At 36.8% G+C, this 25,201-nt stretch overlaps 1 protein-coding gene across 6 annotated transcripts in view; it reads left to right on the forward strand.

Annotated features, from left to right (window-relative positions):
* PDE1A (phosphodiesterase 1A) overlaps window positions 1–25,201 on the forward strand; it is a 237,434-nt gene that overhangs the window by 62,702 nt on the left and 149,531 nt on the right. For 5 of the 6 annotated variants that reach the window (XM_030017548.2, XM_030017549.2, XM_030017546.2 and 2 more), the window contains one exon: window positions 6,704–6,817. In XM_030017548.2, coding sequence (XP_029873408.1) covers window positions 6,714–6,817 — 104 coding nt within the window. In that variant the 5' untranslated portion in view covers window positions 6,704–6,713. Of the gene's footprint in view, window positions 1–4,158; window positions 4,209–6,703; window positions 6,818–25,201 lie in introns of those variants that run through there. The other variant, XM_030017550.2, reaches the window with a different exon arrangement.

The raw sequence follows: 25,201 nt of genomic DNA on the forward strand, positions 1-25,201 counted from the left end.
TAAAGTATGGGGGCAGTTTTACCCTTTTTGACATTGAAAGGTCAATAAGCTGCCATTACTAAGTAGATTTTTCCTTCAGTATTTTTATAACTTGGATCGAAGAGGTCATGATCATCTTATTTTTCTTTAAAGCAAAAGCATACATGAATGAAGACCTTGATACTTTTGAAAGCACTGTTTGACATAATCTGCTTTCAAGGTATCACATGCAATACTGTATATCATCCAGAACTGCACCAAACTTACTGGAGATGTTTGGGTTTATGATACAACTATCTCCTGTTGTTATGAAGTACACCGTTATCCTTGTGATTCTCTGTGGCAATTTCAATCCATCTTATTTCAGCACTGCTGCCAGCTCTAGAATGGTTTCCTCTCTTTGCAAAAATCAACATATTAGTTTTGTAGTCAAACTGCTTCCTAAGGAGTTCCTGGAAGTTAGTGTTTGTTTCATGGATGCTCCTCTTCAATGTCAGCCAATACTTTTCAAAACCAGTTTGCTAATTCATCCTAAAGAGGTTAAAAGCCACCAAACCTTAAAAACCTGTAACCTCTATTTTCTTAGGTTGTGCTAGCTGCCCCGTGACACTGTATGAGCTACATGTAATTGCTGAAGTTCCTGTTTTCAGAATCATATTTTGAATAAGGTAACCACAGCCTCTCTGTTTCTGAAGTGTTACCATTAAGTACTAAAAAGTTATAACAGAGTCATTTTTAATGGGAAGTAAGACTAAAGAAAACCTCAGAACTATTCTGCGCTCTCAATTTTTTCTTCACTCAACATCCAGTTTGTTTCCTGTGTATGAAAAGGTTATCCTTTGGCTTAAATTACCAGTGAATTTCTGCTGACCAATGTCCACATACCTGGAAAAAGATGTAGCATGCAACTGCCAACCGAGCATCTATCTTACAAAGCAGGTCAAGACGATTCTTTTATCAACCTGCCTTGAACAACTCTTCTGCTTCGTTTCATTCGCTGACGTGCAACACGCTTTTGCTGAACTTTTGATTTCTTCTTCATTGACAGCTGTCTCTCTTTGTTTTCAACACTTTTCAAACTCTGCTTCCAAGACCTCTTTCCAAGTCCAGCTGCTCAAAAAATAGTCATCTTTTTATCTTTTTCTGTCTTGCTACTGTTGATGCAGTAGTAAGTTTTCCTCTGCGGTTCTTTTTGTTTGGATTATCCGTAACACACCTCTCATGCATTCCACATCTCTGCAATTATTCATTTTTTTCCATGTCTCCATCTCCCAGAATTTTTCAGATTGTTTGGTTCACTAAATTAAACAAATGATTCCTTAAAGTAAACTGAGTGTAAGATCATATTCAAAGTAAACTTAAAAATAGATGTGCCTACCTAAGGCACCTGGACATCTGAATTCTATTGACTGCAGTGAGGTCCTAGACAACATTAGTGCAGATTTAAGACATCTGCTTTAATCAGCCCAGCTTTACTTGGCACTGAACTTGTCTGTGAACACTCATGCACAGTCATGACAGAATTTTGGAGCTGCTGACATCTAGTAAGGGGCAGTATTGAACAATCAAATGTGACAAGGTCTTAATATATCTTAAGTAGGTTTTCAAATATATGTCTATTTGTGCCCTGAGATTTATCAGCTAATTTGCCTGCAAGCTTTCATGGGTATTTGTTTTCATTTTTAATTGCCTAAAAGCTTCAATAAATCTGACTCCACATTCATTACCAATATGATATACTATGCACATAACAAACAAATAGAAGATATTTTTTCTCCCTGTTATACTTAAAGCTTGCTACTTACAGGACATGTGAATGAATATACATACTTTAGTGATTATATGAAGAAGCCTCAAATACAGTAAATCAGATGTAGCAGAAAATACTAAAATTAAAAAAAAAAAAATTAAGGGAAAATATTCCTTGTTGGATCTTCTTATTTAGATCATCCAATCACTGTTAATACATCAATCCCAACTCTTTTACCTAATTAACTGGGTCAATGCCAATGCACTGTGTAGACCATATGTGTAGATCTTTAAAGTTGTTATTCCTCAATTATGTAACTCTACTAATTTTATTAATATATTCTATGGAGAATCTGAAAATCTAAGATTACTGTAACATCAATATTTTGCCATTGCCAGATTGCTGGAGACCTATGTATTTAAATAAAGTCCATGAACTTTAATAAGACCAATTATTCCTTTTTCTCTGCTGTGCTTCTTATTGATTAATAATTCACACATTTTGGGCATTGCAAGCAAGCTGGAAACTCTGCTTGTGAAGAAGGGGATTGCACATCACAAGTGGGAATATACTAGACAATGGGGAGGGCAGAAGGAGACATGAAGAACACTCTAGCAAACCATTTATTTTCTGCAAGGGCAGAATTTGAGTGATGGGATCTCTGTTCTACCTTATGGTACTTTGTGAACACTGTAACCCTCGAGTCTACTGGCAGGCAGTTCTTCAGTGATTTAACTCCGTTATTTACAATGTTGTTGAACTCTGTCTTACCCAGCAAATAAATGCAAAGCTTTACCTCCTTAAAATTAGATGTGTATTAGTGCTTGTTAGATCAGGGCCAGGACAGTCAGCATACAGATCTAGTACCTGCTGTCACTACTTACAATAAATTTATCTTATCTTTTTAAGGGTTTATTGGTTTTGTTTTGGTTTTTTTTCCTTATGTTTTCAAATTTCTTAATTAGTTCGTGGCTCTCCTGCAGTTCAACCACAGGGAAGTTTGTGTTGTCAGATTTGGAGGGATGAGTATTAGTCTGACAAGTCACCCTGCAGGCCTCTTGATACTTCCTTATTCTCCATTTGTCATGAGCTAGATGTTTTGAAGATAATTTCAAACAAAGCAGCATATTTAATTTTCCCTTCAGGAGCAGAGGATTTATTTAAAATAAAGCTCTAATTCTCCTTATCAAAACCTGTATGATCCCTTTCCCGTTTCTATAGCTAATCTCTAACTGGTCTAACTGCAGGTTTTTCCCAATTTTAAGTTAAGTTGTTTTCATTGTAGCTGTGTGATATTGGCATAACTGTAAAGGTCTCTCAGTACTCAATATTGAAAAGCTTTACTGTTGGGTGTATTTTAAAATTATTTCTTTGCATTGATATTACTACTGAAGTGAAGTATTTTTAGATGAAAGAAAAGGAGCTTAGGATACATTATCAGTAAGTGTAGCTTCCCATCTGAGGATTAAGTGGCACCAGGACAGTTTTATTTTGCCACATTTAAGGGCAAAAAAATTAATTATTTTGATATATGTCCATATTGATTAATGATATAGGCTTTCCTTTGGTGTTCACTTTAGTATGGAAATTTTAAGCTGAAATTTGAAAAAAAAGAAAAAGCTGTGTGCAAAGGGCAAAAAAGATTATATTTTTATAGGAGCAAGACGGACTGTAACAACAACTTGTGGGGACCATAGCAGAAACACCGGGTTAGGTAGGGGAAGAACAGAAAAACAGAACAAAAACAAGAAGTGGAAAGAGAAAAACTATTTAAGATAACTTATCATTTCAGGTGCTATCTCTCTGGTTGTTTTGGCTTCCTAAAGTAGCTGCTCATTGTTTAGTAGTCTGGATCTTCTTTAGACCAGTTTGTACTGTCGGGGCACAGATGCGTATTTCTGAGCAAGTCAGGTTATCCGTAATTCCTCCCCCGATCCCCTCATTGTTATGTATGGGCTTTAATGTATAGTTGTTCTATATTCCAGCAGCACACTCCTGTCCTTTGTGCCCCATGTCACCTCTTGCAGTCAGAGGGGTGTTGGCACTGCTTTGGCTCTGTCGTTCTCAGCCTCTGTGCCTGCCTTCCTCTGAGCCGGAGGAAAGGTGCAGGCTCAGCTGCTTCGTTCTCTGAGCGTTATTCACAGCAGCTAAAGGGAGGAAAGATCCTTCCTTTCCCTATGTCTCCATGAGGATTTCTTTGCTCATGTTTCCAGGTTAACAGCATACTTAAAAGTTGTTTGTTTGTTTTAAATGGTTTGTTTCTTTCTCCTTAGGGACATACAAGACACTTGCTCTGGCTACTTCCTTGATTTTCTAATGCCTTGTCTATCTGTTTTTATGTGTTTACTGCTGTTTCTTTCATTTTCAGGAACACAATTTCATCTTTCATTGTCATCTCTGGTGGTTTGCTATATCGATCCTCAGGATAAACCTTTGGGGAGGAGGCTGCTTCGTTTGTCCTTTGCTTAAGCCATGCCAGGTACTTTCGTTGTAAGAATTTCTTTTGTTGCAGTGGTGTGGTCCTGCAAGGAGCAAAACAATTTTCCTTTGTGGAGTTCTGGTGAAGTTAGCAGGTGTACCTCCATTTGCAGTGATATTGTTTGGGCAGTTTGTTCCTTCTTCCCGTCCTGAAGGATATTACCTGCTCATAATACTTTTCTCCTGTAAATCAAAGCAATGTGTTTTCAACTGCTTATTTCTTTGTGAGAGAGAGAGAACAGCTTACAAATGCCACTATTTTTTTATTGTAGAATTGGACAACAAGAGCCGGGAATACTTTATGAGAAAAAATAGGCCCTTAAAATTCCCCTCTGTCCCTGGAGATTTATGTGGTTTCTATAAATACTTAATTTCTTTGTGTTGCTTCAGATGTCTGGCAGTTAAAAGCCAGGGAAGAACCCAGATTAGTGTGAGATGTTCTTATTAGTTATTCCATGGAAGGATATTTATACTTGTTCTTACAAACTTTAGTTGGACTCCATGCATAACAGGAGTAGAAAGTTTGGAAGTTTTTAAGTGGTTCCTCAGTGAAGTTTCAAAGATACTGGTGATGCCTTTAACCAAATAAATGCTTTGCAGTTTTTGAAAAAACAGCTGTTTGTATTTCTTCACTGTTGTCTTATGATGCTGTCTGAAAATTGTAGATGTTGCTCATCCAGCAACTGTTTTTCAGATATTGCTAGTGATTTTTTTGGGACTGACTCTTAGATATCTGAGTCAGGAATAATTTTGGAAAGTCTGTGAATCAATACCAGTTTAAAACTGTGTATGTGTTAAATCCATAGAAGTAAAGGAAATGTACTATTTAATTATCCACCTGAAATCATTGTGTAAAAGATGCACCTCAAACTTATTTATAACTCTCATAGGGTATATTTTAGATCTATAATGTGCATAAAAGTTATCCTAGAGAAAGAAAATGGATTAGGAATTTCTGAAGTGTTAGGATTATTTCAAAGCAGTGAGCCTCATTTTTGTTTTCTGTAAGATCTTGAGTACTTAACGATATTACCCATTTCTGCCAGTTGCATCAGATGGAACCTCTCATCATCTCACATCTTTGTAAAATTTAACATGGATATAGCTGTCTAGTTAAAGCCATACTGAGATTTGCATCTCCTACCGTTAGGGTCCTTCCAGTTAGCATCTGAGGACACTCATCCTCACTGTTCCATCATGGACCCAAAGCCCCTTTTCCCAGCTGGCAGTGACACCAGTAGCTGCCAAAGCTCAGGCATATTTACTCCTACTTGGCACACTTCTCTTGCCTGGCTTCTTGCACAGCTCTTACTCTGATTGAAACAAACACGATCACTGAGATAAGCCTGTGGTATATTTGATTATTTGGCTGCTGCTTCAGCAATGAAGATTGTCACTGACTCACCAAAAAAGACAGGTGCTATTTACAGAGTACAGGAGCTGCTCTGCAAACCCAAGTCTGTGGCTGAGCAACCAGCAAGGAAATCCTCTCCTTTGCCCTCTCCAAATTCCAGTTTTGGCTATACAACTAGATTCTTAGGTTTGCACTTGAAAGGCAGAGCTGGCAATCTGCTGCATGGCTGGCTTACCGTGTAGTCCTCAACCCTTTTGCAGTTTGCATGCACTTAATTGTTTTTTTGCTGGCAGACACACACAGTTCAGCATCAGATTTTGACACATGCATGCTGCTGTCCCAAAGGATTCATTGAGCGGGCTGTCTTGCAGCTGCTACATTTTCCACCAGTTAAATTGACAGTTACCTACTGTGTGGAGTTGCTAGGAGAAGGTGAATAGTCATCATTACAGCATATTCCTTCAATAACAACCTGTAGAGCTCTCTGATTTCTCGTCTGCAGGGATTTATACATGTCTTCACTACCGACTTAGCATTTGTACAGTCATATTTTTATTGAGAGGCTGGTAGATATTTATTCATTAAGAATCAATTCAGGATCAACTAAAGAGAGGAAAGCTCTGGCATTTGAACATGCACTCTTTTTGTAGGGTGATGTGGCTGATACTGGCTTCTACCATCTGCTTTCCTATTGCAGCCTGTTTCTCCAACCTGCAGAGCAGAAACCAGCCTTTCTTTCCTTCTGGATTGTTAAAGCCATTCACATTTATCCTGCATGGCAATGCATTATAGTCCATTTTAAGGAATCCTTTGTGCTTCTGTGCATATTCCTACAGCAGGAAAAGTGCATGAGAAAGGAGCTTGAGCAGTCAGTAGTATAGTAGCTGGCTCACACGTATGGATTAGACTCGTGAGGTCAGAGGAGCTGTGTGTACTTGCTCTGTGCTGGGGGGGGGAAGAGTGGATTTGTCTATCAAAGTGAATAGTGATTCAGGCAGGATCGTCCCTCAGCTGTTGTAATTCTCATGTGTTTTGATATGACAGCAGCTACTGTCTAACATGCGTGGATCTTCCGACATTTGTAGTGGACTAAAGAATGCTTTTACTTGCTGCTGAGCCTGACTGTAACTGTATTGCTGTAGGACAATAACGATGGGGGCTCGAGCGATGGAAACAACTCGGGAACTGGAAAACACCTCTATAAAGTATCAAATAGGAGGACACGCAGAGAAAATGTGGCAACGGCTCAAAGGAATGTGAGTAGATTCTCTCCTTGGCTTTTGTTCTGTTCCCTGGGAAAGATCATTTTCATCTGTTTGTTAAAATGACTAATTAGCAAATTGGAGAGTTATCTCTAAGCTGTGAATAGTATGTGCTCTCATAATACAGTACCTCGCTTTCATATATGATGGTACTTAGATTAATGTCAGACTCTGTATAAGGTTCAATCACCTCATTTAAAAGGTATATAGCTAGTGAGAGTTATTATCCAAATTGAAATGCCAGTAAGTCCTTTCAGGTTAACATTTCCATAGCTCCGATATGATTTTGTAAATGTTATCTTCAGAATCAACATTGCTGGAGCTTTTTCATCATTCCTGTCAGTATATATAGGTAAGTATATTATTGCAGTTCCATAGGAGGTATCAATACTTTGCCTTTTGAGAGTGCAGGCAAAGAAATCTATATTAAAAGGTGTTTAGCTATTAGGAAGATACAATGTCTCTGGTTTTTTGTCAATTATTTTGGTGCTCAGTAATGCTAAAAACTGACTGAAGGACTATTTGAAGGGGCTACTATGCACCTGCTGTGTCTAATTCATGCCTCTCAAATGCAATTTTCAGTGTAGACTTTTGCTGTAAATGATCAGTAAATGAACATCTGCAACCTGTCAGAGAGAAACTTCATCAAACTAGTGTGTGCGAAACCCCTTAAACTTCAGTGCGTCCTTTTAAGTATTTAGCTGGTTTTTGCTCTGGAAGCTGGTGTCAGGATGTTACAAATAAATACATGTTACATTTGTTGCTTTGGAAGCAAGGAAATGGCACTATTATTTTTGCTGGAAAGATTTGAAATATCTAAAGGTATTCCACAGATACTATGTAGTGTTTCAGCTGTTGAAGGAAAATGGGTTACTTAAAGTGCTAAGAGGATTAGATGCATTGGCTATGGCACTGCCTGTTTCCCCTATGCATTAGGTAGGGATTCAAGCTGGCTGTGGGAAAGGGAGTTTCCACCATCTGCTTTCTTTCAAGAGAAAGTTGGTTTGCTTCACTGGAAAGTCATTTTTCAGTTGTAGCCAGGGATTTATCAGAATTTCTCTGTGATATGCTTTTGAATATTTGCTCTGAATCCTATCATCGCTGTGTTTAAGATTATGCACTTTGGGAACCATTTTGGCCCTAGAAACCCTAAAGTGTATGTAGCGGAGCAAATATTTTGATCATTTCCTGATGCCACACATCTTGCCTTTGGGTTTCTGCTCCTTGAGATGTCCATCAGTTTGTGCAGACTTCCATTTGTGTAGGGTCTAAGCTGCTGCTTTTGTTTGTTCTCTAAGTTCTCTGTTACCACTAGGCTCTTGGGTTGAAACATTTCCTTTCAGCTGCCTCTGGAGTGGTTCCATTAAACAGACTAATGTAAATAACTAAACGTTAGTGACACTCAGTACAACAGCTCCAGGAAATAAGGTTCATCCTTCCTTAGGAGTAGTTAAAACAATAGTTGGAGTTTGTGGTGTATCAAAAACAAATGGAGCTTAAGTGTTTGAAAACAGTGCGTCTTTCACAGGTTGGTGCCAACCTCATGACTGTTGTGACCGCGGGACAAGATAGTGCTAAAATACTTGTATTTAAAAGAAAAAGGTTATATTATTAGATACATGCTCAGCTGACTATTTTTCAGACTTCCCAATGATTTAATTTTTATTATTCACTAGTCAATTGGAAATCTCTGACTAGTCAATATTATGAATATTCTATGGGGAAATTTCAAAAAGTTGAATTTTTCAGAGTAGATCTCTATGCTCAGTTTGTAGTATAAGCATCAATCATTAAGGAAAAGGATTATTCTTCCTGATGCACAGATTTTAAAGTAGAAGTATGTTTGTATGTGATAGGGGAGAGGGACAGATAAGTGGGACTGCCACGGATAGGTAATCTGACTTCGGAAGAATTTTTTTATAAATTGTCAGTCAGGAGAATTGTTTTATCTTAGGTAGGGGACCTGTTAATGAAACTGAGTATGTATGAAGACAAATTACTGAGTTTTTAAAGTAGTATATGGTAGTATATCTGTGCTGAAGTCAAGATGTGGTGTGAATTATGAAGCTGAATCTGTTCTTGCTGATAAAGTCAACAGGTCTACAGAGTTTTCACCAATGTATACATGGGATTTCAGCAGTTTTACTGTATTTTGTCAGTCGAGAGTGCTGATTATCTTCTTGTAAGCAGGTCATTATTTCTGAAAGAACATTGGATTTCATTTAGGTAATTATCTGGATAGTGTTTAGAAGCTGCACAGTAGGTCCTTACTTAAAATGAACTTTTATTTTCTGTTAGCATTTCAGCTTTTTGCATAATAGACATTTAGTTATGGATTTGGCTGCAGAATTCCATATACATTTAACCTCATATGTCTTGGGGTGTTTTTGTTATTGGTTTTTTTTAATTATTTTTGTAAATGCAGACTACTCTATAAGATAGTTGAGTTGAATACACTTAAGGATAAATGAAAATACTTGTTTGAATGCCCGGTAAGAAAAGCTGGGTATTGTGGAAGCTTGAATGAAACGGCCTTTCTATGGGTTTTCTACTCTATAGGCCGGTGCATAGACCTTGCTAATCTAATGCTCTCCCTAAGTGCTATGATAAAGGCTTAGATGTTTTGAATAAAATGAAAACCATACCTAACTTTCATCGGGTCCATGTGGCCCTACAGCCAAGCTCTTCCTTCTGCATGGCAAGTAAAAATCCAACTCTATTTTCTTTACATTGCAATTGCAGCAATGCTGCAAAAAAGGAGATTATCTGGCAGAGAAGAGATTAATTTGAAATTAATAACTAGATCCTTAGCATTGTTGCTGAGTTTATTGATGCCTGAGTGTATAAAACACAAGCTCAGTGAGACAGGACTTGGAAAAATGAGTCGTGTATATTTCTGTCTTGACTGGAGCTTCTGGTCCTTGAAGTATGACATTTTCAGTATGCAGACTGCAAGCTTCTAATGTTTTGTACTTCAGGGAGAAAGCAAAAACAAATAACAAGTGACAGCTAAATAACTTGTATAATAGTGTGGCTTTTATAATTCTTTGTTATGCAGAAGAGTAAAAACAAAAGCCATCCAAGCCACTGCTGGAATTCCAGCTGCCTGACTGAAGGAGAGTGTTATACACCTTCCACTTCAGAAACATCTTGTCACAGCCTGGCCAAGGGGCTCCTTCTCAGGCCATTTAATGCCACTGATTGCACTTTTTCTCCCTTAGCCTTTCATTCTCTGTCAGATGGAATCTTACTTTAGACAGTAACTAAGTCTCCAGCTTAAATGTATTCTGGTGTCAATAGGACCAGAAGATTTGCTGCCTGGGAGAGTTTATCTTCAGATGCTGATAGAGCATGGTAGTGAGCTCTGAAAGAGAAGCAGCTTCTTTAAAGCATTTTAATTCAGATCCCAGAGAACCAGATTTGAGGCAGAGCTCTGTATGCCTACTGGCCTTACAGTGCTTGGTATTTTCCTTAATCTGCAGGTAGACTTGACTTAACTCTGCGTTCTTCATTATTCTGTGAAATGCTGTGCTGTCTGTTTAAAGTATATGTTGGCTGTCTGCCACTTTACTCAGTGTCACCCACAGAACAGTCAGACACCCCCGCCCCGTTTATCTTATTTTGCACGCAGGCATCTTCTTTGCAAGTAGGTTCTTGTATCCCCACCACTGTTGACCTAGTATTAGGGGTGAGTTCCATTTCTGAGCTGTGAATTCATTAGTGAGAAAATAAGTTGCTTTTCATAGATATACATATTTGCTAGAATTGTCTCTAAGAGGCCAGAAAATCTCTGAATGGAAAAAATTAAAATCCAGGGTCTCAAGAGTTTGGGGGATTGGAGTTCACATGTGGTTAGAATAGGCTACTTTATGTAATTGTTACTGATTTAGAAAGAGAGTATGTGTTATTACCATCACTGTCCTAAAACTAATTCGTGCTAATTTGGATGGCAAAAGGGATTTGAGGAAAAGCATAAGCTTCTTTCCTTACCTTCTTCCCTTTCTTTTCTTCCACATCCAACATAATAGACCTCAATTTCTGCAGGAAGGAGAGTTTAAAGTGTTGTAGACAGTAAAAGGGACTGACTCATAGAGCCAGTTAGTTGATCCTGCAATGTTGCAGTGACAAATGCCTATCATTGCATGCATACACACTGTGTAGAGGCAAAAAGGGGCCCTAGTCACTGATTTGAGGAAACTTGACTTGATGGCAAGGAAAGTAGAGAAATTGCTTCCTTCACACCTGCTGAATTATTAGAAGAAAGAATGCTTTTAAGGGCATCAAATAGAATCCAGATTAGCAGCCTGTTAGGTCTAAAAGGGTCCAGAATGGGTAACTTTAGTTAGGGAACCTCACCGAGTCATTCCTTCACCAGATCCTTGGATACTGGTAGAAGAGCTATAGAACAGTTTCCAGAACTGTATGTGACAAAGAGGTCTTTCCTCTGTTTTTCTAAGTTCTTTGTTCACATTCTATTTTATACTGTATTTGGTGTTTGTGTTTGCTTATTGTCCTTTTTTGTATGCTCGATTTGCCTAAACTATGAAAGTTCAGTAAAGGTTAACTGAAGAGATTATCATTATCAAAACTTAACATTTGTAATATAAAGGCTTATAAATTTGTAAGTACTGAACAATCAAAGAGAGGAGAAGAGCTAGAATTACAGATTGATAACTATGATAAAAAAAGGCGAGACAGAAATTGTCACTTACTGCTAACTACATTAGGAATAAATGGATAACAGTTCAAGTAGTTTTACTTGTAATGTTGCCTATTCTTACTTTTTCCTGATGTGAAAACTTTTCTTTAAAGTAAAATCTTAAGCTCTTAAAAGTAATCCAAATGACAGCTATTTCTACGGGGAATTTAAGTAAAATTAAAGCTGTTATTTGTCAAATATGATTTCAGAACTGCTCTGAACAGAAAATTGAAGAAATTATATAATGATTTACCTGTTGATTGATATGTATCCCATTAGTGCTATAATTACAGTAAGAATTGTTCCATTATAAATTGTGAACGGCTTCTTTTGATTTTGAAAACAAAGTCTGTTTCTGCGCCTGAGTAGTCAATGTAAACAATTTATAATTATAACTTTGTAACCTAAAAAATGTATCTAATTAAATTTATAATATGCTAAATGTTAGAATTTTCAATAACTACAGATATTTTAGCTACTTAGCATTAGCAATTTAGAGAACTCTTTTATCTAGTCATATTAGAATAATGATATTATTTTGCTGTTAGAAAGGTGTTTCCATTATTATCATGTACAAGAGGCACAGAATTAATTTTTTGCTGCAAATTCTGGCACATATCAGTGCTTTTGATGGATTAGAGTAAATGTTAATCCTCCAATTGTGGGTAAGTGAATTGCTGTGCTTATAGAAAGCTCTACTAGAAATGATTGCAAATTGAAGGAGTGGTGCATAAGCCATAATTTGCCTGTGATATCACTAAGAACAGCAGCAGCGTGTCTTTACAGGTCTCACAGTCCCTTAATAATATAATATAATATTGAAATTCCCCATTTGTAGACCTTTAGATGTATGTACATACACTCCTCACATATGCTTCCAATCAAAATTAAGAATTTTATCTAAGAACACTGCAAAGGAAATTAAAGATAATATTTTATGAAGCTGACAGCTGAACTGCGATTAAATGAAGTCTCAAATTTCTGTACTCTGTATTTTTGTTTAGCTTAGACTTCTGACTCTACTTATGCTACATCAAACACTTCTAAGATTTCCTAAAAGATGCTTTCTGTGACTATTTAACTTATGAATGTTCAATTCAGATCTCTGTCTAGAAAGAGATTTCATATAATCCATTACACAAATAATTACTTTCCTGCTATTTTGAACTCCTGCCAGCTACTTGTGCAGGGGCCCTTGTTTGCCCTGCAGACTGACCAATTGTTACAAATGTTTCTTTCAAAAACTTCACTCTCCTATTTCGCTGGTACACACTGAAGCCTGCCACAAGACGGTTAGCAGTTTCTCAGAGCTATTGGTCAAAACCTCAGAGTTCATACTGCTCTCCCACATGTAACTCCCAGTTTCTGCTCTACCCCCACAACAGAATGAAGTCAAAATATCTGGATAGGCAAAAAAAGCCTTTTGTCTTGCTAATTATAGAGTTGGAAAAATGCAAATGCCTAAATACTGAAATTACATAGTTACCAGTGGAAGTTATAATAAAAATAGGCATTGACTTCATACATCTGAAAAAGAAACGTAACCTCAGGTATATCAAAATTGTGTCTAACAGAAGTTTTCCTGTAAGATGTCAAAATAATCATTTAGGAGTGAACTAAGCATTTAGTACAGTTCCATTTTGTTTGTGTTTGCCATCCGATCTGGTTTACTTCTGATACCATCTCTGGAAAAAAGCTAGAACAAAATTGCTAGTTGCAATTATTTCTGCTGCCATTTACTGGAGACTATTAGAGAACTAAGACTGCAAAAAAGGTTTGAGATCTACTGTACGGTAGCAACTCCTCCAGTGGTACTGTGTTGTTGTATCTAACCCGCAGGTTTTCTTTTTGTCAAAAAAACCAAACAGAACATCCAGACCCCCCCCCCAAAAGGAAGCAAAATCAAACATCCAAGGACCAAATGGGCTAAGCTTGATGCACAAACTGCAGATTGGTGGAGTACTTTACTCATTCTTTGGTGCCAGCAGATGTTTGGGAGCTTTTCTGTTTTTCCTTTACTGCCTTACCATACAATTTCATGAAGTACTTGAGGTCACCAATGCAATTTATGGGACTTTTAAAACAAGACCTCGTAGAGAGGACCTATAGAGGCAGTCAGAACTTAATATTAAGTCAATCCTTTCATGTTACTAAGGAAATAGAGAAAAATGAGCAGTTGTGACTAAAATAAGAGAGAAAATTGCATTCTGCTGTGGTTAAGGGAAGATGAACAGAAATTGAATACATCAGTTATAAAGTTACAGCTGACAATGAAGTGACTCAGTTTTCACAGTCCATAAAGCTTTACAATTAGTCAGGCAGTGTTGCAGACTGAAGAAGCCAGCCTTTTCCCCAATGTCTCTTTTCTTTTAGAAAACTGCTTAGACTTACTTATAAAGAACTACTAAAGGCATTCAGTATCTGTTAAAGGCTGCAGCTGGTTGCAGAGTAGTCTGTGGCTCAGACCATAGACACACATTCTCTGAATACATATATGCAAGGAATAGTGATCTTAAAGGAGTATGTGACTTACTCCTAAAAGTTTGGGTGATTCTGACTGTTTGCCAGCATATGTAATTTTATTAGTGTAAATCAAATACTATTAACCTGACTTGTTGCATTTATTCCTGTGGATTCTGCTAGAAAAGTGATTTCCAAACTGGTCTTCTGTGAGCTGAGGGAGTTTATCAGCTGCACTATCCCTAAAAGATGACCTTTTTCAGCAGCCATCATGGATTAAGTTGTCTCCCATGATACATTCTTGCCTCTCAACTCTCATTGCTGCCTCCATGCTATCTTTCTTAGCTGTTCTTGTATGACTGGTTTTGATGCCATGCAGGGATTTCTTCTGTGTTAAAAATAACCCGTAATAGCTTTTTTTTAAACCCCTACTATAAATTTAAACTTCAGTCAAATCCTAGATTGGATTCCTTCTGTGTTTCCATACCTAGTTGCATCCTTACAATGGAGGAGGTTGTCTGAGGGTGGGAATATCTGAAGTTAAAGTGAAAGGAGATGGTCCTACTTGAGCAGCTCTCCATCAAAACAATCATAGTCTTAAATAACTCATGTTTTAAAGTCCTTGATTCTGTGATACTGTAAATCCTACTCTAGCATACCTAGTATTAGATCAAAACATGGCAGAAAGTGTTGATCTAGTATGAACTTGTCCTGAGGGTTCAATTTTGTTCCAGTAGTTTTGAAAGGTTAACTTTGAACTAGCAGATTTTATGAAGATCGAGTGCTGCCCACCTCACTCCAGCTTTATGATGCATCAAATAACATCTGTGCTCCTGTAGCCAACAGAAAGCTGGCCTGAAAAAAGGCCATTATAAACTTCTGTGTTGTGTACTTTGGCTAATTCAAGACAATTGTAATCACATATTTGCACCTCAACTAAATCAGTTAAGTACTGCTAGGTAATCTGTAACTACCAGTTACAGACCTGTAATCTAACCCCCATCTAAGCCTATTGTTTGTCTTTGCTGTATAAAGCTCTTTGCCACCACTGGCAATATTACAGGTGTCTGGAAATCAAAAAAAGGTGAAAACTGCTGTATTAAAATTTTGATTCTTCTTGACCTGAATGCCCTGAGAATGAGTACTCATTAGCTGCCATTGTGCTGTTTATGGTCTGTACAATGAAGCTGGATAGTCACAAGGTTTAAGATGGGTTCTTTAGAATGAGTAAGAGAAGTAATGCTCATCAGAGTCAGTGTCATAAAATGACTGAAAAAAAAAAAGTATTCCGAAGTTGCTTGTCTGTTTGGCAATTTAGGCAAATGCATCTGATTTTTGACCTTCCAGAGAAGTCAGTATACCTTGAGGTATCATCTGCTGGAGAACAGAAAAATGTGAGACATACATTAAAGCTTTACTTTTTCCAGAACTAGTAGTTGTACAAATATACCTCCAAATTTAAAAAAAAACAAAAAAACAAACAAAAAAAAATGGGGGGGGGGGAACATAGAATGCGCTTTTTCTCAAGTCTTCCTCACTGATCTCATGGCTGCTGCATGATGGCATAACTAAATGTTTGTGATCATAGTCATTCAGCATTTTTGCCTGGTTTTGTTGCTATTTATTTAATGAGTTTTTCAGCTTTAGAGACTCGAATTCCAGCAGTGCAACCTTCAAAGCATAATGCAGATATTATTTGATGCAGTGTTATTTAACAGAGAGAGATCTAAAGGAAAGTGTTTGTCTATGCAAGCGCTTGTGCTCCATTATCTATTGTTTGACATTGGCTGCAGTTTGTTTGACCCAGCCCTTCTCCAGACTTGTGGCGCCCCCAAGAAAACAAGTAGCCTCCATAAATATTATGCAGACGTCTAATTGTTGTGAATTTCTCTGATAAATAGTGTTTGGAGGCAGTTACATTTGAATGGTTCACTGTTAGTGTAATTTATGCCAGAAAGACACTAAGGAGCAGACTACTGGGTAGTATTTACTTCTTTCTTTTGTTCATCTACAATACAGAACTGTTTTTCTGCCTGGGAAAATTGAAACAAAATACTATTGTTGGTTTTTCTCTGCTGTGTTCTCTGCAGAATTTATTGAAGAATCAACATCTAACATCATACTTACGTGCAGTTACATATTTTGTGTTTTTATTTACTGTTTGGTTTGAATAGTTTTCTTTCTTTCTTTCTTTCTTTCTTTCTTTTTTGTAATACCACTGATACCACCTAGTCATATTCAGTAGCTTTCTTTTCCCTTTTTAATAAAGGCTTGATGAAGGTTTGAAATTTTTTCCTCTAAACTGAAGATTTTTATTAATATCACTGTATTTCCTAACCCCAAATACATTCAGTTAAGAAACTGAGACACCTGGTTGGCAGAGATGCTAAACATGCCAGGCTCAGCTGGAGCAGCAAATGGTTGTCCCTTTTGACAATCCCTTTTTATCATCAGTGTGTTATGTTTTGATGCACAGGCAACTGCACTGCAAAAAACGTTACATCATTGGCATTGATTTCCGTTAGGGTGGGCTGGAATGCAAAATTCCTGCTCTGAAGAAAACTAAGTACATAAAAAACACCTTGAAAAAGGCCACCAAAATTAAATCTTCAAAAGAATGAGTATTCTGAAATGTCTTTTTTAAAATTTGAATCAACATCTCTTTCTCACTTTTTCTACTTCCAAGACTATAAACTGAGGTGGCAGTAAACTGGTTATTTGAAAACCAGTGGTTCTAGTCCCTGTGCAGCCAAAGATGACCTGGGAGCACAGCGCTGAGCAACCCAGTGGAATAGTTACCTATAGTCAGGAAATCTCCAATTCTTATAATTTTATAAGAAAAGTAAGCTGTGCACAAAATCTGAAATTTTCCATTAGAGAAATGTTCAATTAGAAAATTACTGACCAACTCTGATTTAATTCTTTTCAACTTAATTAGAAAGACCTTGGATTTTATAGCTAATTGGAAATTAAATATTTCTCTTTTACAGAAAACTGCTAAAGTATCACAGAAGGTTTTCTCTGGTCATATATTCATTCTCTAGTAATTTGGGATATATGTTTCAATGGCTACTAAGACAGCTTCACCAGCCTTAACATCAGTTAAAGTTTACAAACGAGGTTTATGGGATAATCCTGTAACAGTCATTGGTAGTAAGATGGAGATATAATAGCCTTTCCTCCGCCATATACTGCTGTGACAAGGAAACCCTATTTTAGTGTTATATCTCTCTGGAACAGACATTATTGGTCTTAATTCTAATTAATTGGAACAAAAATGAGACTTCAAATTAATTTACCTGTGACTATTTTGTGTGTGTGTGTACTTAGAGTTCTTTAAGTGTGTTTTACAGACAATTACGTTAGGTTTTGTTGTTGTTGTTGATTTTTTTTTTCCTCTTTTTTCTGTAAAGCCTAGCTTGGTTACAATCCCAAGTTAATAATGAGGAGAAATTTATGTCTCAGTCTCTCCATGTAGTGCATGTATTTGATGCTTTTAACAGTGTCACATTATTATATTGCAGTGGAAAGTGTTGAGCCCTTCCTTCCTATTCCACCATGAAGACTCCTCAAAACTGTGTAAATGTTTTGATTTATTGAGTGAAATAGTACACTGACCTCTGGAAGGAAAACTGCAATCATTAAATGACAAGAAGTATTAGAGGGGCAAGAGTATATGTAAAATGAGTGAAAAAAATTTATACTCTTCAAAATAAGGTTACCTCTACTAGATACTTTCAGGTTTAATTCAGTTAGCCATTGTCTGTCTTGTGTGAGCCACACATCAAAAAGGGATTCCCTCTCCACTTGATTGCTAGAACATCCCTACTGTTCTAGAAATGTTTAAATATATAATGTATAGAAGTAACTAGGCATGAAAGTGTTGAAACATTTTGGTTCAACACACTTCTGAACCTATATAATTAATTGGTTTCCTGGCTTTGTAATTAAAAAAAGTATGATGCATACTTAGTAGCATTCTGCTGTTAAGTGGGTTATGTCAGATGATCTTTTTGGTAAGAAATGAAAGATTGGTAATATATTTCCATCCTGTGAAACAGAAATTGAATTTCCAAGAATGCCAAACAGACAGCTCATGAATACTTATGGCCTAGGCCTTATGATTCCTAATTCTGGTTTAATATACCAAAACTTTCCCTTTTCCTTCACCAGTAATGTATTGTTTTAGTCTTCAGTACTCCAAGAACATGCACATATACCCCTGTTGTAAATCGAATGTGCTTCATTTGCTGTATGAAACCGAACATTAGCTAAGAGAAAAATGGTTTGCCTACACAGCAGATAGGAACAAAAAGGTTTAAAAGTGAATGTACAACAGCTGCAAGTCTGTCTTAGAGCTGGATATGAGGTAAGCACAGGATATGAACATCCAAGAATATTATGGGAGTTTATAGGTCAATCCAAACTTTCCGAGTTGCTCCTATTACTGTTACAGCCTAAACCAAAGGTTGTGTTCAAACACTTAGGGCCTTTTAGAAGACTAAATTGTGATAGATTTAGTACAACTATGACAATGCGTGACCTGATTAAAATAAAATACCTTACCATTAAAATACTATTAAAATAAAAACGGTATTAGAATTCTTATAGAAAATCTTAGCTTTGATTTGGTCCTCTAATTGTATTTCTGCTTTTTCATTAGAATCTTGCATGTCTATTAACATCAAATGCCAGCTCTGCTACAGTCTAACTCAATTCAACACTAACAAACATGCCATAATAAGTTAATATTATCACTTCCTGGAAAAATTAGGTGGCTCAGGTGGGCATAAGCTGTATGGAGCCATCTATGTCACCTATGTCTCCCTTGACTTATACTCAGCTTTGACCGGATTCATTCTTGATACATAAAGTCAACCGTGTCTTAGCATGAGGTCATATTTCTCTTTCTAGCATGGTGCTGATCTTCTTCTTTACGACAAAGGGCTGTATCCAGAATGCCATTGTGCGTACTTAAAAAATATCCTTGCGTTCATACGTAAGATAAAAGCAAAATGTAAAGAGTGTATAATGAGTTAATGAAAGTATATAATTTCCTACGAGTTTTACTTAAGATCTTTTAGTTTGAAAGTTCAGAACATTTTCATTATTAGTTCAATGCTAAAATCATCTCGTTGGTTTGGGAGAGGAGGACTTAGAAGTTGCAGAGTCCTTGAACCATATTACTGTTTAGGAAAACATGGTTATTAATAGAACTTGATATTTAAATACTTTTCAACCTTTATCTTTATATGTTTAATGTAATCTCCAATACATGCTTAGTTTGAATGACCAAGGGAATAGAATGAAACTTTATATTTTAAGACATCAGCTTCAGTAGAGGAAGATTTCAAGTGGAAGGATCTCAAGGAAAAGGTAGAATTCATAGAAGTTTTAGAGATTAACTCTATTCTTTTCATTCCCAGTAATGAAAAACAGTATTGCAGCTTTACGTACGGTGACTCTGCATTGAAATAGACTCAGAAAGATACTGTGTAAAGCTCTATAACAATGTAAAGTGACAACAGATGTGATTTCTCACGCCAAAATGCATTCTTATCATTTGACAATGATTAACATTATGATGATCCTGTTGGCATGGGACTGAAATTTTTCTACATTGTACAAGCTATATTAAATCTGTCTTTAGCTGGCACCCAAGCCTTACTGAAGTTGGCAGACTACCACATGCATGGGACCAATTCCAGCTTTATACATGGGGATGAGTGCAAAAATCTCCATATGATGCTTCCCTTCTGAAAATTAGTTGATGATTTTCATGAAAGGGCTGCTGCATAATGCAATTCTGTATCTCAGCAAAATGTACTTCATGGCCCAGCTATGGGTTCTACTTGCTCAGTCATCTGCTTTTATCCAATCCTTAGGATCTAATAATATTTAAAAGCACTCCAATTCCTGGCTGTACTGGGACTTTGTGTTTCAGTCTGAAAGATCTGAAAATCTTGCAGCTTTGCAAGACTGCAGTTCAGAGATATAAGAAAATGCCAAGATCCAATGTTCAATTCATTCCTTCAGGTAAAATGTGGTGTTGGACTACAGATTTTTCTGAAATGGACAGTGTGAATGAGGTTTGGGGGTTTTGATTAAGGAAAAAAAGGTATGTAATAGTTTTTGTGGCATAATTAACATAATAACAATTGATGCCATGCCCATAGACCATAGACCATGGAACTTCAGCCTGTGATTTCTCCATCAAGTCCATAATTTAATAATATTAGCCTGGTTCTGGTCTCACTTATACCAGTATAATTGGAGACTATTGAATTACAACACAATAAATGAGACCTCAAACCAGATTTACTTTGTTGTGACAAAAGAGCACGGTATTTCATGGATGCAGTGGAATTTGACTAAGGTTTATTGGTCACTCCTTTTTATGAACACTGGGCTATGTCAAGTATGTTATAAATTTTCAAAGTTAGTTGTTACTGGCTGTGATTCTTTTGGTAACTGCTAAGTGAGCAAGTCACCTGATAGGACAAAAATGATTCCCTGAAGCTTCTCTTTTTTTTTTCTTCTCCTTTCTTTTTTCTCCCCTTCTCCCAAAGGAAAGAAACATGTTTACCTCCCTTTGTCTACCACTTGGCTGTAGCTATAGTAGTAACACAGAAACAGATTGCAATAAATTTGCTATTTATTGCTATGATTTTGGATTTTTGCCACTCTTGCTAATGAGCTATGTTTTTGCAGATAGACAAACTAAGGATGGGCTCCTCAGCTCACATGCACTTGATTGTATCCCAGTTTGTCATTAAATTTATTTTTAACAATAAAATCAGCAGATTGTAATTTGTATTATGATCGTCACAAATAGATCTCACCATATTTAATGCAACTGTGAAGCTTTGACTGTGCAGATGAGAGGAGTTAGACATTGAAAGAAAAAACAATTGCACAGCATCATATAAAATTTTATTTTAGCAGTTTTTCTGTAGTAATTTGGGGAATGGGAACAGAGAGAAAGGGAGAGATAGATGGGAAAGGACAGTTTTATCTAATGCCGCCCTCACTTAAACCAAATAATTACATTGCATTCCCTTCTAGTGCAGCATGCAGCTAGTGTGATATGCACAATATTGTACAGTATTTGGTATAACAGTAGGAGTATATACCACATTAAGTGATGAAGTCTTAAATGTCGTATTCGCATTTTTATACGTAGCTGGAGGTTTCTCACTGCACACTCAGCACTGCTAAAAGTGCGTAACAAAGGTAGAAGTTTTGGTTTTTTCCCTGCTGAGTTGCCTCAGAGGAAAGTGTCAGAACACAAAAGCCTTTGTTGCTTCACTTCATGATTAAATCCAGCCCTCCCCGTTGAAACAACTCTTTTCTTTTGCATTATTATGCTGTTACAAAATGTTTCTTCCCATCACAAATATTTCAGTTTCCCGATGCTTCTCTTCCTAATTAACACTGAAAGCCATTCCTAACATTGTGAGTCTAGAAGCTGCCATTCCTTCATGTGTAAAGAATTAAATTCAGCAGTTACACATGTAAAAGAGATGTTTTACTCAGTAAACTATCTCTGTACCAAAAGTAGACTGCTAATGAGCAAATGTAGGCTACCATTTTTAATTTTTAATTTTTAATTTCATTATCTACAAAGCACCAATGCCTACATATGTGATTGCAGCTACCCAGATTGCCTTATCTGTGTAAATGAATTATGAAAATGAGCAAAGGCATTATCTGAGCAACAATATATTACCAATTATAGTGATGTGATTATACAATTATAACACTTCTATTCAGGCACTTGTACTTCAATGGAAGGTAGCTTTTTTTCTGTTCACATTAAAACTTTTCTAACAGTTTTAGTAAGCATAAAAATGTCGCATTTATACTGTGGCAAAAATTATTAACACCAGAAATTATCCACTTATCTGTGTCAGCTTCAGTTCACAGCTTTGGATACAATGACATGTGCTTTCTTCAGTAGTCAAGCTATTTTTTTCTCTCTTACTTCCCCACGCTTTTCTGGAAGGGATAGTTACCTTTAATCCAGATTGTTTCTAGGAATCCAGATAATTTCAAGGATCTGGTTTATTGACACAGTTAAAGGGATAATGGATGTGGTATGGAGCGGGAATAAACTATCAGAGCTGGGGTGCAAGTATTAATTCACTGCTGAAACTGGTGTACTGAGAAATGAAATCCCTCAATTGTATCGAAAAGATTTTCCTTCATTGAAGCCGACAAACACAAGGAAATGTTACCCCAGTGCCGTTCACAGCAATGCCAGTGCTGAAGCACTGTTAGCAAAACCATGAGATTGCCTCCCTCCCTCCCCCAGTGCAATCGGAACAATAGAAAACACTGAGTCAAAGATTCAGTGTTTTACATTTGCTTGGCACCATGCTAACTTAATCAAGAATGAACTTGCTCAAGGATTTTTTCCATAGAAATAGGACAAGATGACGTTCTGGTACCAATCCCAGAGTATGACTCACAAAGAGAAAGCAGCGGAGAAAAAGAGTAATTTTTTTCTTTTTACAAACCTGCTCACTTCCTTTCAAGGTTAGGCACTTGTTTTTGTTTCTAGATGTGTTATTTGATTCTCTTCCTATTAATGTTTAAAAAAAATAGTCTTAAAGGTAGATGACAGCAGTATTTATGGAGCAGGTTGTCATCCCCCTCCATTTTTGCTGGAAGATGCATGCTGCATTCCTTCTGTGTTTAATAACTTCAGTACAACATGAAAACCTGACACGATTGCAAGTTCTCTTGACTCACTACTAAATGGGTTTGTTCTAGCGAAACAGACCAAATGATACTAATAAATTCTCCTTCGACATTCATTCATTAGAGTTAAGAAGTATTGTGACGGGCAGGACTTCTCTTGATGGTTAAGGTACTTCTCATTCAAGCTAAACCCAAAGGCTAGCTGTTCCCTCCCCCCTTCCCCCCAACCCCGATAGTCATTTTTCATCAATCAGCTTCTAAACAATATACTCAAATAATATGCTCAGATTGCCCTCCACTTAAAAATGCTGATCAATGCTTTTGTCCTACTTGTTACAGAGTGATTAGGTTGCAAAGTCCTAAACTCACATTTAGTTGCAGTTACTTGGTATAAATTAGGTCACTGTTCCACATTCTTGTTAATGTCATGTTTCCCATCTGCTGTAGTTCATTGTGACCATATTGCTTGTACTGTCTACATACATGGCAATCAAACAACTTCTCAAACATTTCAAGTAGTTCTTTGAGCTCCAGTAGCACAAAAACTTTAATGTATCTGGGACTATTAAGCAAATACTGGTTGTTCTGAGAGCAAGAGAGTGAACTAGTGCCTGACCTAGAACAAAGGCTTAATTTTTAGTTTCAGTTTATTCTGTTTTGGTTGTCTTAGTTTTGCTAGCAAGAGAGTTTCTTTTAACGCTTTACCTCTCAGAGAAAGAGGCTGAAGTAATATGAATGACTGGTGGTGCTGAGGGACTTCTTCAACAGTAAAATCTGTAAGGAATCTGTAAGGTAAGTAAACTTAATATATTTCAGATAAATATATGTTAATGGGGCTTTGGGAAATATGCACTTTTGGGTGGATGGCTCATTGCTATTTTTTTTCAAGAACAAAAGTATTAAAAAGGTATTTCAAAGGAATAGTTAAGAAAAAAATGGAGAAAGCAAAATATATTTTTGAAACATGAAATATATATCTTAATGCAAATTATCAGGATTTATTCATATGCCTACTATATTGATTTAGATAAGGAAGAAAGAAAAACTGGAAAGAAAGTGTTACACACGTTGATGTTACCACCATGAGACACGTCTCTCACTACTGTTGATTCTGGATGTACCTAATCACATGTACAGAACTATGAGTTGGAGCTGATGTGTAGCGAGGGCTATAGCTGAGGGCTGTACACTCTAGATAATTCCAGTATCTGCAATGTCAGGGTTGATTTCCATGTTGGGTTTTCATTTTAAGAGGACTTCCAGCTTTTTTTTTTTTTTTTTTTTTTTTCTTTTCATCTCAAAGGTAGCAAAATGTACTAATCAAATCACTTGACTAGAAAGTTATATTGAATTCTCCTCATCTCTCCGCCTGCTTTCCTCTGTGGTTTTTGATTATTTGGTGTTTCCCCTGATATATGCCTGCATGAGCATGAGACTTCATTTCTCTGGACTGACTTCTGAGGCCTCTGAAATCCAGAGTTGCTGGTAAAACTGATTAAAAGCTAAAATTCCCATCCCATAAGAAATGTTAAATTCTGTAGTCTTCTTACTGGATTGTAAACTGTTTCAAGGATGGGAAGTTCATTCATCTACTTTTCTGATATTTTATGCAATCAGCTCATCTGGAAACTCAGTAAGAGCCTCAGAAAAATGATTATTGATTTATTCAGGTGATTTATCGTGATGGGACCTGCCCAAGTCCACCTTGCAAAGACATGGCAGTGGTATGTAATTAAAGACAATGATACACAGGGAGAACAAGTTCTGAAACCTCTCCTCACTCTCTTCCCCCCAGCCTACAAACCAAAGATTCTGGACAGTGGCCAGACCTGGAAAGCAGCTCTACACAGGGTTCACAAAAATGGTGGTTTAGTTTGATTTATCCTGGTTTGCTAATAAAGACAGTATTCGCAATATGGAGTTTTTATAGTGGATATATGTGGGTGCACCACAACCTTCCACCCTCTGCATACTCATGTAGACTTACATCTCATTACTGTCTAGCTATTAATTGTATGTGTCTGTGAACAATGACGGTTTCAAGTACTAAGCTGTCAATATGACTTCCCAGATGAACATCTGTGTAGGCGTAAAAGTCATGATAAGCATGCTGCCTTCATGTATTACAGAAAGTTATCTCCTTTTTGCCGATTCTTATGTAACTATACTTTTGGCTGATAAAATAGGATAAATACTTAATTTTTTTCATAGTCATCTGTGTTAAACATATCTATACATGGGTAAAAATTCCTCTTACTAATAGTGATATTTTTTCCTTCAAAATACCTGCCAAATCTGACTGATACTTTTTCACATGTTGTTACTTAGGTGAACTTGAATGCTTTAGAGCTCTTAGATATGTGAGGTTAAATACACTGATAGCAATTCAAGTCACCAACACCAATTGGCCCTCAGAAACTGTGGAGAAAGGAATTAATTGGATACTTCTTTTCCTTAACAAAATGTAAGAATAATCTTTAGAGGTAGCAGCACTGCATACCATTGCCAAAAATGTA

Source organism: Aquila chrysaetos, chromosome 6 (assembly GCF_900496995.4).
Source record: "Aquila chrysaetos chrysaetos chromosome 6, bAquChr1.4, whole genome shotgun sequence".
Classification (NCBI taxonomy): domain Eukaryota; kingdom Metazoa; phylum Chordata; class Aves; order Accipitriformes; family Accipitridae; genus Aquila; species Aquila chrysaetos.